Source organism: Drosophila montana, unplaced genomic scaffold (genome assembly GCF_035044405.1).
Source record: "Drosophila montana isolate Dmon_TW-CO22-7 unplaced genomic scaffold, ASM3504440v1 contig_1761_1, whole genome shotgun sequence".
NCBI classification, from domain to species: Eukaryota; Metazoa; Arthropoda; class Insecta; order Diptera; family Drosophilidae; genus Drosophila; species Drosophila montana.
In genome coordinates, this window is record NW_026996690.1 from 1,561,578 (window position 1) to 1,576,631 (window position 15,054).

At 38.8% G+C, this 15,054-nt stretch overlaps 1 protein-coding gene, 1 long non-coding RNA gene and 1 other non-coding gene across 3 annotated transcripts; 1 reads left to right on the forward strand and 2 right to left on the reverse strand.

The window, feature by feature from the left end:
• LOC135441002 (uncharacterized) lies at positions 1–579 on the reverse strand. The gene is made up of 3 exons (XR_010438383.1): positions 565–579; positions 235–462; positions 1–170 (listed from the first exon to the last, which is right to left on the reverse strand). It is a non-coding gene; the product is annotated as an uncharacterized LOC135441002 (long non-coding RNA).
• A 218-nt stretch (positions 580–797) lies between these two features.
• On the forward strand, positions 798–2,795 carry eIF3d2 (eukaryotic translation initiation factor 3 subunit d2). The gene is made up of 2 exons (XM_064700434.1): positions 798–2,353; positions 2,409–2,795. Exons 1-2 carry the CDS (start codon positions 970–972, stop codon positions 2,687–2,689), a joined length of 1,665 nt encoding a protein of 554 aa, XP_064556504.1. The 5' UTR covers positions 798–969; the 3' UTR covers positions 2,690–2,795.
• A 4,071-nt stretch (positions 2,796–6,866) lies between these two features.
• TRNAT-UGU (transfer RNA threonine (anticodon UGU)) lies at positions 6,867–6,938 on the reverse strand. Its single transcript has one exon. It is a non-coding gene; the product is annotated as a tRNA-Thr (tRNA).
• Between the last annotated feature and the right edge of the window lie 8,116 nt (positions 6,939–15,054).

Below are 15,054 nucleotides of genomic sequence, written 5' to 3' on the forward strand. Positions count from 1 at the left end.
TTATATTAAAAGTATATATTTCAATAGGGAATTGTATTTAATGTAATTACAAAATTTAAACAAGGTTTAAAGTTAAAAATTTGATTGTATATAGATCAAGTTTCCATACAGTTTCCGGTTCTGGTTCCGGTTTCAGTTGTAGTTAGATTAAGTAAGTGCCTCGGTGTCACCTAGTAGGAGAAATAATTGCTTGGCTTTCAGCCTGGGCTTGTGGTTCTTAAATATACGACTTACCGGTAAATGTTTCCACTGACATTGCAAATGATAGTCACTAACATGCGTAGCAAGATAAATATGGCACATAAACACAGTATAATTGCATTTATGGACCAACGATAGATCGTCAGAATATCAACCATCGTTTTTGTCAGAGTTCATTCATTGATTTATGTGTAAAAAGGGGTCTTTTTTGTTTTGTTTTGACATGTTTGAAGCTTTGGCTACTTAGATATTTAAATAAGCCTGGAAAAAATGTGCAAAGCTTATAAATTGTTATCGATAAAAAAAATTAATTTAAATCAAGAAATTTATATTTTCTGCAATTTCTTTATTAATTAGAAATACTATTTCGATTTGTGGTGCTCTCAACTGATTAATCCATCATTATTGTCGATAAATACTTAATGACAATACAATTCAACTTTAGCCGGTTAAAAATGTTCGCATATATAAATATGGAATTTTTTAAAGGATTCATACATATACTTTTATGGGTATGACCTGTTATATATATTTTCTATCAAGAGTTTTTTTTTTCGTATCACATAGCCGCCCTACTTGAATCAAGTTTGAGTATTCATTTCCACCTTGTCACACTACGAAAACGTATCACAATTTCCGTAGCGCTAAAAAATCAAGAAACGTATATAAATAAATCTAGCTCGAATTTGAATAATTTTAGTGAAAGGGTCAGGGATTCAATTCCAGATCTGAATTTCAAAAGTGTGTTTTTGTTAAATAGTATTAATCATGTCGCAATACGCGCCCTTCATCAAGCCCTACATCGAATACAATCAGTTCGGCTGGGGTCCCTGCGATATGCCCGATATGGAGGTGCCCTATCAGCCGTTCTGCAAGAGCGATCGCCTGGGCAAGATCAGCGACTGGATGCTGCCCGTGCAGGAGAAGAAGTACGCCAACAAATATGCCTCGACCTTTGGCAGCAACAACAGCCAGTACGCGTACTTCCATGAGGACGACGATGCCACCTTTCACCTGGTCGATGGCGGCAATCCGCGCGCGCTCAAGCCCTTTCAGCGCAATCGCTATCGTCCCAATCAGCGCAACAATGTGCGTGTCCATGGTCGCAATGTGCGTGGCAATGCGGCCACAGGTGGGGGTCAGGGTGGTGCCGGCGGTGCCGGTGGAGCAGGGGTGGGCAACAAATATGGCAAGGGACGGGACATGCGAAGGGGCAACATGGGTCGCCGCTTCATGCGCAATGCGCCAGTGCGTCTGCGCGAAAGCTCCGTGGTGGTGCGCTCCGACTGGGTCTCCATAGAGGAAATTGACTTTCCTCGCTTGCTTAAGCTTTCGCTGCCGAATATTAAGGACGGGATGGATGTGGTCACCTGCGGCACGCTGGAGTACTATGACAAGCAATGCGATCGCATCAATGTGAAGAACGAACGGCCGCTGCAGAAGATCGATCGCATCATCAATGTGCCGGGCACTATAGACGATCCCATCATACGGCGTCTGTCGAAGAGCATGGGCAATGTCTTTGCCACAGATGATATAATTGCCACGCTTATGTGTTGCACACGCTCCAACTACTCCTGGGACATTGTCATCGAAAAGCTGGGTACCAAGGTGTTCCTGGACAAGCGCGACAATGCCCAGTTCGATTTGCTGACGGTCAATGAGACGGCACTGGAGCCGCCGCAGGATGAGGAGGGCTCCATCAACTCGCCGCAGAGCCTGTCGCTGGAGGCCACCTTGATCAATCATAATTTCAGTCAGCAGGTACTCAAGATTGGCGAACAGGAGCCGAAGCACAAGTTCGATGAGCCCAATCCCTTCGAGGAGCCCGGCGTGGAGCTCGCCTCCGTTGCCTATCGCTACAAGCAATGGCAACTTGGCGACGATGTGGTTCTAATAGCGCGCTGCAAGCACAACGGCGTCATCAAATCGCCAGCTGGGGAGATGCAGTTCCTCTCCATCAAGGCGCTCAATGAGTGGGACTCGAAGGCGGCCAACAGTGTCGAGTGGCGCCAAAAGCTGGACAGCCAGCGCGGCGCAGTGCTCGCCTCCGAGCTGCGCAACAATGCCTGCAAGCTGGCCAAGTGGACCGTGGAGGCGGTGCTCGCTGGTTCCGATCAGCTCAAGCTGGGCTATGTCTCGCGTGTGAATCGTAAGATATGCAATTATAACACTCTGATATACTCTATATAGAGCGCCTTACGCAGGCAAGGATCATCTGCGTCATGTCATCCTGGGCATGCAGCAGTTCAAGCCACAGGAATTTGCCACACAAATCAATCTGAATATGGATAATGCTTGGGGCGTGCTGCGTTGCCTGGTTGACATTGTGCTAAAGCAGCCGGATGGCAAGTATCTGATCATGAAGGATCCAAACAAACCCATGATACGCCTCTACGATATTCCCGACAACGCATTCGACTCGGAGGGTAACGACGACGAGGAGACCAGCGATGACAGACCGTTCCTCAAGTCTTTGGGTAATTAGATTCACATTTAGTTAGCATTTGTTTCCTTTTCAATTATGTATATCTAAGCTGTTTTTGTGTGTTCAACTGAAAATTAAATGATCTGTGGCGAACAGGGAATTGAAATATCAGATGTGCTAAGGGTAGCTAAGTTTAAAAGACGAAGGATGAATCATTGATTGCATTTGTGTCGATTGAGGACATGTTCCTCTATGCAAGCTTATTGTATTCGGCAGGTTCAGACCACTATATAATATTGAATATTTATATGATAAATATTTTATGGCTTTAACATATCATAACCAATTGCAAGCCTTATTAGACTCAAGGCTGCAGACCTTAGAATTTGTTGGGTTTTCGGTTCACGCTTGGAACTAATGCCTCATTCATGGTTCGTTTCGAGAATTAGCTTTTCCGCATATATTCACCTAGGCCATATTTATAGAACTTAAAAAAATATTTTAGTCGATTGATTTTGTTCCTTTAATCCATGAAATTCTTTGGTCAATAACTGCTCGAAAGATCAACGTGTATATACTATTTACATTTGAATACAATGTATTCATTCATTTCGCTTTTGTTGCTGTTGCTATTGCTGTTGCTATTGTTGTTGTGGTTTGACTGATAGTTAGTCGCCCTCGAGCTGTGAGTCCATATAAATGAGCTCCTGACAGCAGCCAACGACAGAAGTGGCAACTGCGCTCGACTGGCGCAGAACAATGGAAATAAATACAATTTAAATTGAGTTTTTGACCAAGCACAAAAAGACGCACACACACACACAGAACATATGTCGGCTTATGTACATTGGTATACTTCCGCCCACTCCCTGTAGATAATCCCCTGGCAGCCCCCTCGAGATCTGACAAGAGTCACAGTTATTTGATGATAACATGTCCGCATCAATCATTGCGGTTCTGCATGCAAAGAAATACGAAATGAAACCAAGTAAAATAAATGTACATTGTCAGTGTTTTAGTGTGCGTGTGTGTGTGCTTGGAATGACATTTGACATTGTCACACAGACACCCACACAAATATACATACACACCCACACAGACACAGCGAGTAATTGTGCTCAGGACATTCGCCTGTTGTTTAGCTCAAGTTCGCCTCAGCTACAATAAATCACAAAATGGCATCAATCAATGCAAATTTCAAAGCAATTTCATTAGACGCAGCCCATTTTAAAAAAGCTGTGTGCTACAATTTTAATTAATTTTTCCGATTTAACATTGGCACAAATTGCAAATTGCATTCGAATTACGAGCCTAATTGATCGCCAGCCCTTAGGAATTCGCTCGCATGCAAATCCTTTGCTGGCCCACAACTAAATTATCAAAATGAAACTTTGTTAGTTGAAACAACAACAATAATAGTAAAAACATAAACACAAGCATTTAATTTAGCCAACAGTTTGTTACTTCATTTCATTAAAATCGTTTAATTGCCCGGACAAAAGCCTGTTGGCATTTTAAATACGTATTAAGAATTAAAATAAATGCTTAAAGATGCGTGAGTATCTGTGAGAAACTTTTCTGCAATTGTTGCAAATTTGTTTTGAGTGAAGTGTTTACATGTTAAGCTGTTGAATTACAAATAAGAGTTGTTTGATTATAATTAATATTTAATTGCACATAAAGTAGGAAATGTTTTTGTCTATTTTATTGCTTTTTCAAAATATAACTTTTAAAAAACAATTAAATCAGTATATAAATTTTAAAATAAAGTATACGACTTTATATTTTGGTATATGAATGTACGAAGCGAGATTTTAGCAATAGAGTATTCTACATTTATATGCCATCATAGAATTTTATATCCATTCCGTTTGTTCGCTTGTCTAAGTGCGTTACTTAGAAAACACATCAACCGAACAACATAAAATAAAAAGGTTGATTAATTCATAAATAGAGAATATTATATATAGAGAATAGAGAATATTAAATTATATTATGCCCACTTTTTAAAAACTGTTCATATTAATTTGTTTAGTTGCTTCTACTTATCAAGTATACGTACGGTTAGCCCATCGGTTCTAGCAGTGCCCTTCAAAAAAAAACTAAAAATTTAATTAAAACTCTAACAAGTTTATGCAATTTAGAAACAACAATATACTTACATACTAAGAGTTTATTTAACGGAAACTACACGCTTACATATGCGTATATAAAGCATACGCACCACTGCCTAAATTAAGAAAATAAACATAAATCCTCAGCAACTCAGTTGGAAATCCATAAAAAAGCTCAAAAGCAATTCAAAGTTAATAAATGTCCTTAAGCACTATCAAACTGAAAATGAAGCATACGCAATGTTGGCATTTAAATGCTTTAAGTGCTGTAGAAAGTTAGAAAAAAAATTGAGAGTATAAAAAGTGGTTGTTGTGTGTTATTCAATTAAAACATTTTGTTTGCTAAATCAACATGTCCGGAGTAACTACAAAATGACTTTTGTTGATGGTTGCGAGCGTTGTGCGGCTGCCCCACAGAAAAGTTGCGCGCCTGGTTAGCTGCCTGAGTGGCCGGCCCACTACGGCTGCTGACAACTGCTGGGCTCCATGGGCTAAGAGTTTTTGGCCTGTTCTGGCCGGGGGCAGTCGTTGCATTTCAAGGTCTGCGCTTGGCTAACCACGCCGTTGAAAGGCGTTTAACAAACTGCGCCCTTGGCACTGCGGCAACTCTGAAGCCAGCTCAAGTGGCGCCTCAATGCAAAACTTTTCTCTGCATTTTAACGCACAGTCGGGCTTAAAGGGGGAGAGGGAGGGATAGTTGAGGTATGGCTTACTCAACCGACGGCATTTGCATATGGAACCGCAAGCGGCGCCCGAGTGCGAGATGAAAAGTTAAGCGTTGAATGAGGGCGACAAATTGCAAATTAAACTCTTTTGCATTTTACACACACATGAAACTAGTTGTAAATAAAAATGCGCACAGCAACTTTTGCCCACAGCTGAAAATTGAATTTAATTCCAATTCGGAAAACAGCACACAAAACCTCGAAACCGAACCTCCCCCAACCCCATCGACCGTCTGCCTGAAAAGATTTAAGCGTTCTGCACAGCCAGCGGGCATTTAATCGTTTATGCAACAAATCTGTAAAATGTCAAATTTAAGCATCTCTCTCTCCCCTCTATAGCGTAGGCCCTCACCTAAGCAACCCTCAAACAAACAAAAAGTACCCTTGGCGAGCTGAAAAAGAGTTTAAATTTGGGCGAATGTAAACTTTTTGAATCTCTCGCTGGCATTTGCTTTGCCTTTTGGCATATTTAATTTGGCGACTTCTGTCAGCTTTCGGCTTTTTTTTTTGGTGGGGCCCAAGACATTGGCCATGTCAATTTGGCCAAGCGCTAGCAACTTTTCAAATGCAGCTCATTTAAATATAATTTTTCAGAACTTTTTATTTTTCGTCTCCAACAAGCTAGCGGCAAAAGTGTAAGGTGCGCGGTGGGCAGGGGGGAGTGGCAGTTATTCTTAGTAAAGTGGGCTCCAATGGGCCGGAAAAATAACGTAGGGCTTAAGCTGGTTTTGTTCTGAAAATAGACACAATTATTTCTTTAAAAAAATAATAATACTATATAAAATAAATGAAGATATATGGGAATTCTAAAAGCAAGTGTAAAAAAAAACAAAAAAAAAATAAAATTAAAAATATAAAATATATAATATATAATAACAATATATAAATATATATATCCAAATAAATATAAATAAATATAAAAATATATAAAATCTGTAAGACTCAAGAGCTTAAGAAAATAAAGCAAATTTCTCGTAAAGCTGTTGCCGACTTTGCTATTGATTCTAGTATTGCTAACGACTTTGCCCCTCTTCGAAGCTTTAACTTGTTGGCAATTTTAAGCGTCAAGCAAGGAAAACAACAGTTGGCATAGCAGAGTGCATCTTCTGTGTGTCTTACACAGGGGCAACAACTGTCTTTGCGAAAGAACTTCGCTCTTTTCTTCTTCGAAGAATTTTGTATAGAAATTAATATAACAAAAATATGAAAAATTATTAAATTCATTTTATTAAATTTTATAGAACAAAAATATATAAAACTCATTGATATGAATTTCAAAAATATAAAAAATAAACAAAATTCATTTTTATATGAGCGTTAAAATATCCAGTTTATGTAAGTCTGACATAACAAAACTTAAAATCTTGGAATGAATGTACAAAATATCAGCCATATCTGTGCCTCCTGTGAGGATTGAACTCACGACCCCTGGTTTACAAGACCAGTGCTCTGCCACTGAGCTAAAGAGGCTTCTTGCTGCTGGTGGCCAAGTACCCGAACAAATGTGCAGATGCTGCCTGAACCAGCAATCGTTGATAAGAAATATCAACGTTAAGAGCTATGGAAATAAATGTTTGCGCAGTTGTTTAGAGATAGCAGTCAAAATATTGAATACATATGTTTGCTGTTAAAGATATTAACAAAAACAATGGGTATGTTGAGTGTGTGTTGCATGATAATATTTGTTATACAAGAAGTGGATTGATTGTATTTCTGTCTGTACAAAATTGTGTGTTGTTTGTTTGACAGACTGACTAATTGAATGCTGATCAATGCGCTGCTTAAACTATGCTAGAAAACGGTTTCTTTTTACATTAGTTACTTTTTGTGTTGTAAATAAACACTACGGCCGGATTTAACAATATTCCAAGCACAAGTGTGAGAGATCAATGGGAAACGCTTGAGCAATTTATGACAGCATTTTAGTCATTTTGATAAAGATTCTGTTTAATTGAAAACATTTTTCGCACTTAACCGAAAAGCTAAAGTCTGGGTGAAATTAAAATTTCCAAGCTCAACATCAAACATTTCTCCGTCTTATTAATATACAAAAATAATATGAAAATAATTATGCTTTTTATGAAAAATACTTTGACTGGCTTTTATACATTCGCGTACTCTTAAATTCCAACTTCTTTAAAAAGATAAACTAGACATGTGTTATTCTATTTAAGCTGCGACAGGACAAACCACACGGAACCGGAAATGACAAGCAAATTTTTACCGTCCATTTACGAATCTGTAACAATAGTGATAATTTATCTCAACCGACTGTCGAGAAAATAAAGGGAAAGAAAACTTCGCCCAACATTTTGACAAAGTTTGCGGTATGTTTAAATTTGATGTTCAACGCGCAAAGTTCTGAAAAATGTTGAAAAATATTACAGGAAAAAAAAGATGTGAATATAATTCGACGGGCAGACTAGGCGGTGGGTTCGTGAGGCGGCAGCTCAGCTGTTTAAATCATTCATATTCAGTCACACCCTTTTGCGGGTGTCTCGGGCTGAGGGCCGGCGAAATCATTGCACTGACACCCGGCACAATGGCTGCAAAAAGTTTTCAACCGCCCGCCCCATTGCATGATGGCCTAAGAATTATCGCCCGCCAGGCCGGAAATCATTCCTGCTTTCCGGCTGCGTCTCGCACAGAGATTTTCCAGCTAACGGCTCCCAGTTCGCAGCTTCTTATGGCCACAAAACATTTTTCATAGCTGCTGCTGCTGCTGCTATTGCGCTGCTGCTGGGACCTCCAACTGGCAATTGAGTAACTTCTGTTCTACACATTTCTAATTCATTTCTCCCCCGCCCGCCTCTTATTCCACTTACACTACCAGCACCCAGGGCGACTGCAGCCGGCGCATTTGGCAGGTTCGCTGCCGATGGCATTGGCATCCATCCGGCTGCCCCTGTCTGCATCTGCCCATTGACTGGCGCTCATCTGAGTGCCGGGTCGAGTCGGGCTCAGTTTGGGTTTGAATTTGGGCTTGAATTTGGGACTGGGGCTGGGGCTGGGTCAGAGTGTTAGCCAGCTGTTCTGAATGTTCGCAAATTTCAAATTAAATTCATTGAATACTTGTCAAAATATTCGATTCGCAGTTCGCTCGATGCTCGTAATTGGATTTTTGTTCGTGCCACATGTGCACTTTGCACTTTTGAATAATTTTACACGCAATTTTCGAGATATTTTTGGTGCGATTCCGGGGGCAGTCGCAGTGCTCGACACTTTTCAATTGTTATTCCTTTCAACAATCCGTTAAGTCGTCGACTGGCAATATTGCAATTCGGCCGAAATTGAGCTTCAGCAGTACCATAGGTGAGCCAAAGGTGCGACACTTGAAAATCTAGTTTGTGAAATAAAAAGAAAATTAAGGGTGTACAGACTTGGAAGTGAATATCTGGCAAATAGAGATTGATAGACTTTAATTTGCCTAATATGTTGAATGTAAACTTTAATGGAAAGGCTATACAAGCTCTTTCTCATGGCTCCACCTCCAAGTCACCATATTGTGGTCAAAGTTTGTGTCAAAATCCATTTCAGACATTACAAAACATACAAACGTGGCGTTATGAACCTGCGTGGTTGAGATGTCTGCGCATCGAACTAACAAACGAGAAGTCGCTGGCTCGAATTCAGCAGTAATCTTAAAAATGTTCACAAATTTATTCAGTTTGTTAATTTTCTCAAAGAAAAAGCAATAGCACTTGCATTATTCATATGACTCCGAGATGCCTGGTAATTGAGACTAAGTAGTTTTCATTAATATATGTATGTATTCTTTTTCTATAACCAAGGGTTTAGCGGTTTCATTTATTATGTTTATTGCTTCACATAAGGAATTTAAAAGCTGGCTTTTTGTATATTTTAAACACTTTATTTGCCCTCATCTAAAGTAAACTTTGTCGCAAGTAATTTTCCGAGAAAATCAAATTGCGTTACCCAATTTTGAGCTGCTTTTTAGTTGGGAGAAGATCAAAAACATAGCTGCCATTCCACATCATCTGATATGGTGATTATGCCAAGCAGATTTTTTGGGTATCTTCCCTTTTCTTATTTTTTTATTTTATTTTTTTAATGCGGCAAGGGTCGCTGGGCGCGGCAGTATGTGCTCCAAATTGAGGTAAAAGTAAATCAACAAGTTGCCGAACTTCAACGCACACCGTTGGAATATTTTAAGCTCGACGAGCTCTTAACTGCTTAAAGTTTTCAACATAAATATTAAGTGTACGCAGGCGAAATAAAACAAAAATGCACAAAGCAAAGAAGAAGAAGAAGAGGAGCAGAGAAGAGAGTAAACCAAATTCAGCAGAGGTAAAAAGAAAAACCGACGCACAACAAAGTTGCTTTACTTTTTGTTGTTGCTTTTCTGGTTTGCTTTTCTTTTTTTGTTGTTTGGTTCTTTTGTGCATTTCGCCAAAAGCATGAAAATCGATTACCTGTGCGGAATGGAAAACACCTATATATATGCTCAAGTGCGTGCGTGTGTGTGTGTGAGAGTGTGTGTGTGCTTGTGTGTATTTGTGGCGTTGCGAGACCTAACCGAAGCGCATCAAATATTTTGGCTTATTGGGGGGGAGAAAGCAGAAAGCTGATTGTTTTTCCAGTAAGTAGACTTTGCATAAACGAATATGTGAATACATTTGAACAAAACAACATTTAAATTACGAATATACGAATAAATATATATATTCGATTCCTACAAAACACCCCACACCGTTCCGCCTCGAGGTGTCGTATGCAAATGCGAATGAAGGCCGCTTAAATGCCAATTGATTTCTTTTAATTTCGCATTGACAACATTTGCCAGCGGCGCCAGAGTTGCCAGATACGTTGCCAGATCACAATAAATAACGGCACTCGCAGCTGGCAGCCAGACAACAATCCATCAGATACAACTCGTTGATTTCGACATTGGCTCTAAGTGCAACTGGCTGAAAAACTTTTCAGAGAGACAATTTGAAATGATTTTGTTCAATTGGTGGCCATTGACGGGCTTTGTCTTGCCACTTTGTCTTGGCCTGCTGCCCGTCCGCTTGGCTTCTATTGCCCTATGCTCTACTGAAGGGTATACGAAGATATCTCAAAAGTCTGTTAACCACTGAAGAGGATACTTTTGAGTCTGTAAAAAGGATTTATCGTTTAAATATTGTTTAATGATCATAAGCAATAAGCATAATTGCATTATAGCCTTGCCTTTTTATTTCTTTTCTATAACTGACTATGTAAACTCTGCAAGTGTTTGAGTTCTGTTAAGAAATATTGGTGCAGATGATTCGTTCTGTTTTAAGAGAAATATAAGTTAAATTAGGTTGATTGTCTCACAAAATCGTATAGCTCTCATAGAAATAATTCTCGGAATATAAAGATCTTGTGTGTAGAACTTTTTTACTCTTACAGATAGTTTGGCTGGATTTATCAGTTATAAATCTCTATTGTTTATACCTTTACGTTTTGTCATATATCTACTATATAAATTGTTGCCAAATGTATAAAAAGCTCTAAAGAGCGATTTTGAGAGCACAACTTTATTTCTGCCACAAATACCTTAAACAAGAATCCTTAAGAAGAAATGTATCAAATATGCTCTACCAAAAATGGCCCAGAAAAGCTAGCTTAAATCCCCTTTAGAGAAATAAAATTAGACCGATATATCAACAAGCTGCTTAAAGAAAAAGTATCTCGGTCAGAGATATAAACAACATCGCTTAGATCCGATATTTATATCTCTCATTTCTTTATTTATTTTTAATCCCGGAGTCTGTAAGGGCATCTACTCGGCAGCACACTAAAAGTATAAAATTTCCTTTTGCTGATTTTTATTTTATTTGCAACAAATTAGGTTTTATCCATCTATGTCCTTGTCAAGATGGAGAGCTGCCCTTCTGACTGGCCCTCGCACGGCCGCACTCGCTTTTGCCCTGGCCAAACAGCTGATGCGATGACAAAGTCCCGAATGGACTGTTAGCTGTTGTTCTTGGCCAAGTTCTCGTATCGGTCACAATGTTAGCCCAACACAAGATACGGATACTTGTATTGCTTGTGCAACGTATTTGCACAAAGTTTCGCACAAAATTAAATTCCATTCGACCCAATCTTCAATCTTTACCTCGCTGCAATCTGCGGCAGTTGCAAGTCGCTTGCGCTGGCACAAATTTCCCCATCATTGCAGCAAAATTGACCCAAAAGGGTGGGCGGCTGGCAGGGATGGTACTCCTTTCCTCCATGTGTGTGTGTGTGTGTGTGGTTGTGGAAACATACTCCATTCGTTTGCCATTGGCCAGTGTCAAGAAAAAGATCAAGTGCAACACTTGTTGGCGTCACAAAAATGCATCTCAAGTTGATTTTGATAAAGTTACGCGAGCGATGTGAACAGCTCTTGGCAGCTGCACAGATTTTCTGCCCCCCCCGCACGTCTCCTCTACCCTGCTTTTTTCATTTTCCTCATTTCTTTTTTTTTGCTTTGTTTTTACTGCATTCGGTAATGGAAAAGGGGTTTTGTAGGTGTTTGTAATGGCATTTTTGCAATTTGTCCACTCAGCAATAGTTTTCTTTTTCCTTTTCTTTTCTTGCAAGCATTCGTCCCATTTATTCTAAAATATTCTGCAATTTTGAGAGATTGCAAATCATGTGGCAAGACTTGGTAGCTGAAAATATTTACATTTTAATATATTGGCTAAAAGTGTGCTAAGAAATGCAAATAGCGAAGAGAAGTTGTCTTGACAGAGGGGTAGACGTAAGGTGAAGAGATTCTAGCTTATTTCTTATTTCTAGCTGTTAGAGAAAATGTTGCATACTTTCTACAGCTGTGTCGCTTACGTGTCTGAGCGTCGAACTATCAAGCTAGAGGTTGCCTGTTCAAATGAAACAACTCCCTTGTTGACTTTTTCCTTACGCTTTTGCAAATATGTATGGATAGTCAAACGTAAATCCTGAATTTGGTGAAAATATCTTGGAAAACATTATATTTTGTCATCAAGAATAAGCTATATGATATAGTGGTCTGATTCGGCCGATTCCGAGATGTGTGCTGCCTGCAACAGAGAAATTGATCTTTGTAAAATTTCAAGACGATAGCCTTAAAACTAACAGACTAGTTCGCAGACGGCCGGGTAGACGGACATGGCTATTGAACTCGGCTTTGGTTCTGATATACTTTATGCGGTCAGATATGTCTTCTTCTATGCGTTACACATTTCATGATTATAATACCCACTAAAAGGGTATAATAACATAGAAATGGAAAGTAAATGATATTTATGTAGGAAAAGCAGCTACCTTACATTGAAATGGTCTTCCACCAAGTTATACCTACACCCATTTGTCTAAGATTCGAATCCGTTTTGTCCTTAAGGATCAAGGATTGCTTTCAGTTTAGTTTGAGCTTGATTAACCTTTGATACTATTTATTTTTATGCAATACTTAAGATATGTTTAAGCAGATATATGCCTGATTTATATATAAATAAAATATAATCGGAAATGTGCCTTAATGGCATAAATCTCAGAAAAACAAAAGGCACACACAGGACTATTAATATGGAGAATATTTTGAAAGGAGCTTTGCTTAGCAGCTGCTCCCGTGTTGGCAGCAATTCTTTTGCAGCTTCTGTTTAGTATTTTATGTGGTGAAAAATCCAATTAGACTAGATAATTGCTTGTAAACTAAATTTAAATTGTATAAAAGAAAAACGTGTTTGCAGCTGAAGCGTGAATAACGTGAATAACATGAATGCTTGCAACCTATGAACCTGTGAGTGTATACCCATTTATTTTGGTCACCCCAGCCATAAAACTTATCTTGTGTCCTGGTTGCCGTCTCGCAAATATATCATATTTAATGTGTCTGAATTTTTGTTGCTGTTCATCTGCTGCTTCTTTTTGTTCGTCCTGTTCGTATTTTTCTCCTGCATTTTTAGTTTAGTTTCGTCATTTTTGTTTTTCTTCTCTTTTTTTGTTGCGGCAGTTACTTCCGCGCTTTAATGTCCAACATAAACTCTGCTTTACGCTTCTTGCCAAAACAAAATCATGCCACGACTCGCTTCCTATTTGGGTCTGCAACACACCCACCCTCTGCCTGCATTGCTTTAACCGCCCGCCCACAATGGTCGCCCATTTATGTCTCTGTCGACGCATGAATGACTGTGTCAAGTGGCGGGCGTTTAATGAGCTGATTTGAATTAAATTTTATGTGCACAAGCGCATTAAAAGCCATATTCGTGCTAAGTACACGACGTTCTGGTGCTCATGTGTACTCAAATGTAGGTGACATACATACTTATACACACACACACACTCGCAACATTCTTGAGCATTAAATTATGACTTAACTGATTAAATAGTTTACCAAACACAAAATGTGAGCTGGTTTTCTTTTTTTTTTTAAAGGAGAACAAAATCTTACATTTGTTACAATGGGCCCTTTTTCAACTATATTACTCTTGGATGCATCATTAACTATGATTTTATTATACGTTAAAAAAGTTTAAAGAAATTATTTGAGTGCGTTTCTTATGCAGGAGGACTCAGTTCACTGACCTTTCCGTCATGAATACGAATTCTATTAATCTCTATATATAAAACTGATTGAACTGACTGACTGACTGACTGACTGATTGGTGATCAACGCACAGCCCAAACCGTAAGAGCTAGGAAGCTGAAATTTTCACTGTAGCTACCTTATGGGATGTAGGTGCACGTTAAGACGGGGTTTCGGGAAATTCCACCCGCAAGTGTGGAAAAATCGCGAAAAACGTTTGTATGTAACTTTTTTGTTTACCATCCGATCGGCCTCAAACTTATTTTCAAAGATCTTCGTTCAAATTCATTTTATAGGTGTTTCAAACTTTTAGAAAAATCCTTTCCTCCTTGGTGGAAATGGAGGTCAAAGATTTGGTGGGTGACGTTTCGCGCTCAAATTCATTTCCAGTGATCTATATGAAAAATCATTTGAGACGTGTTTCACACTTTTCGCAGAATTCAAACATCTTCGGGGGGAGTGCGATTTAAAGATTTTTTGGGCGAAGTTTTAAGTTTTGTCCGATTTGCTTCAAACTTATTTTCAAAGCTCCACATAAGAATGTAATGAATACGTGTTTCAGCGATTTGGGAAATTCCACTCGCAACAGTGGTAAAATGGCGGAAAACGTTTGTATGAAAGTTATTTGTTTACCGTCCGATCAGTTTCAAAATCATTTCAAATTTTTTTGAGAACATTGATTTTATAACATACGTGCCACGGGCAAGGCCGGGCTATACCCGCTAGTACCTAATATATTTATATAATAATTTTAAAATAAAATTGCTATTTAAATATTGTTTCCGGCCAAAGTCAACAGATTTTAACGATTCATTAAAAACTAATTTTTGATATTTTTTTACAAATATAAACGTTTATAAAAAGGTTTTAATGTTAATATATTTGCATATACATGTACATATATATAACTTTGGCAATACAGAGACTTGAAATCGGAAATTAATTTAAATACTTTTTATACCCTTTGTCATGAAATGTATATATATTTTAAAGCAGTCTAGATTAGTCTCGAGTTGTCAGTCCGTCTGTTTCTTTGCGAACTAGTCTCAGTTT

Bases quoted from the DNA above. Each gene is read 5' to 3' on its own strand.
- eIF3d2 (XM_064700434.1), top strand. From the start codon at position 970: ATGTCGCAATACGCGCCCTTCATCAAGCCCTACATCGAATACAATCAG. The intron at 2,354-2,408 runs GTAAGATATGCA...CGCCTTACGCAG, and splicing joins CTATGTCTCGCGTGTGAATC to GCAAGGATCATCTGCGTCAT.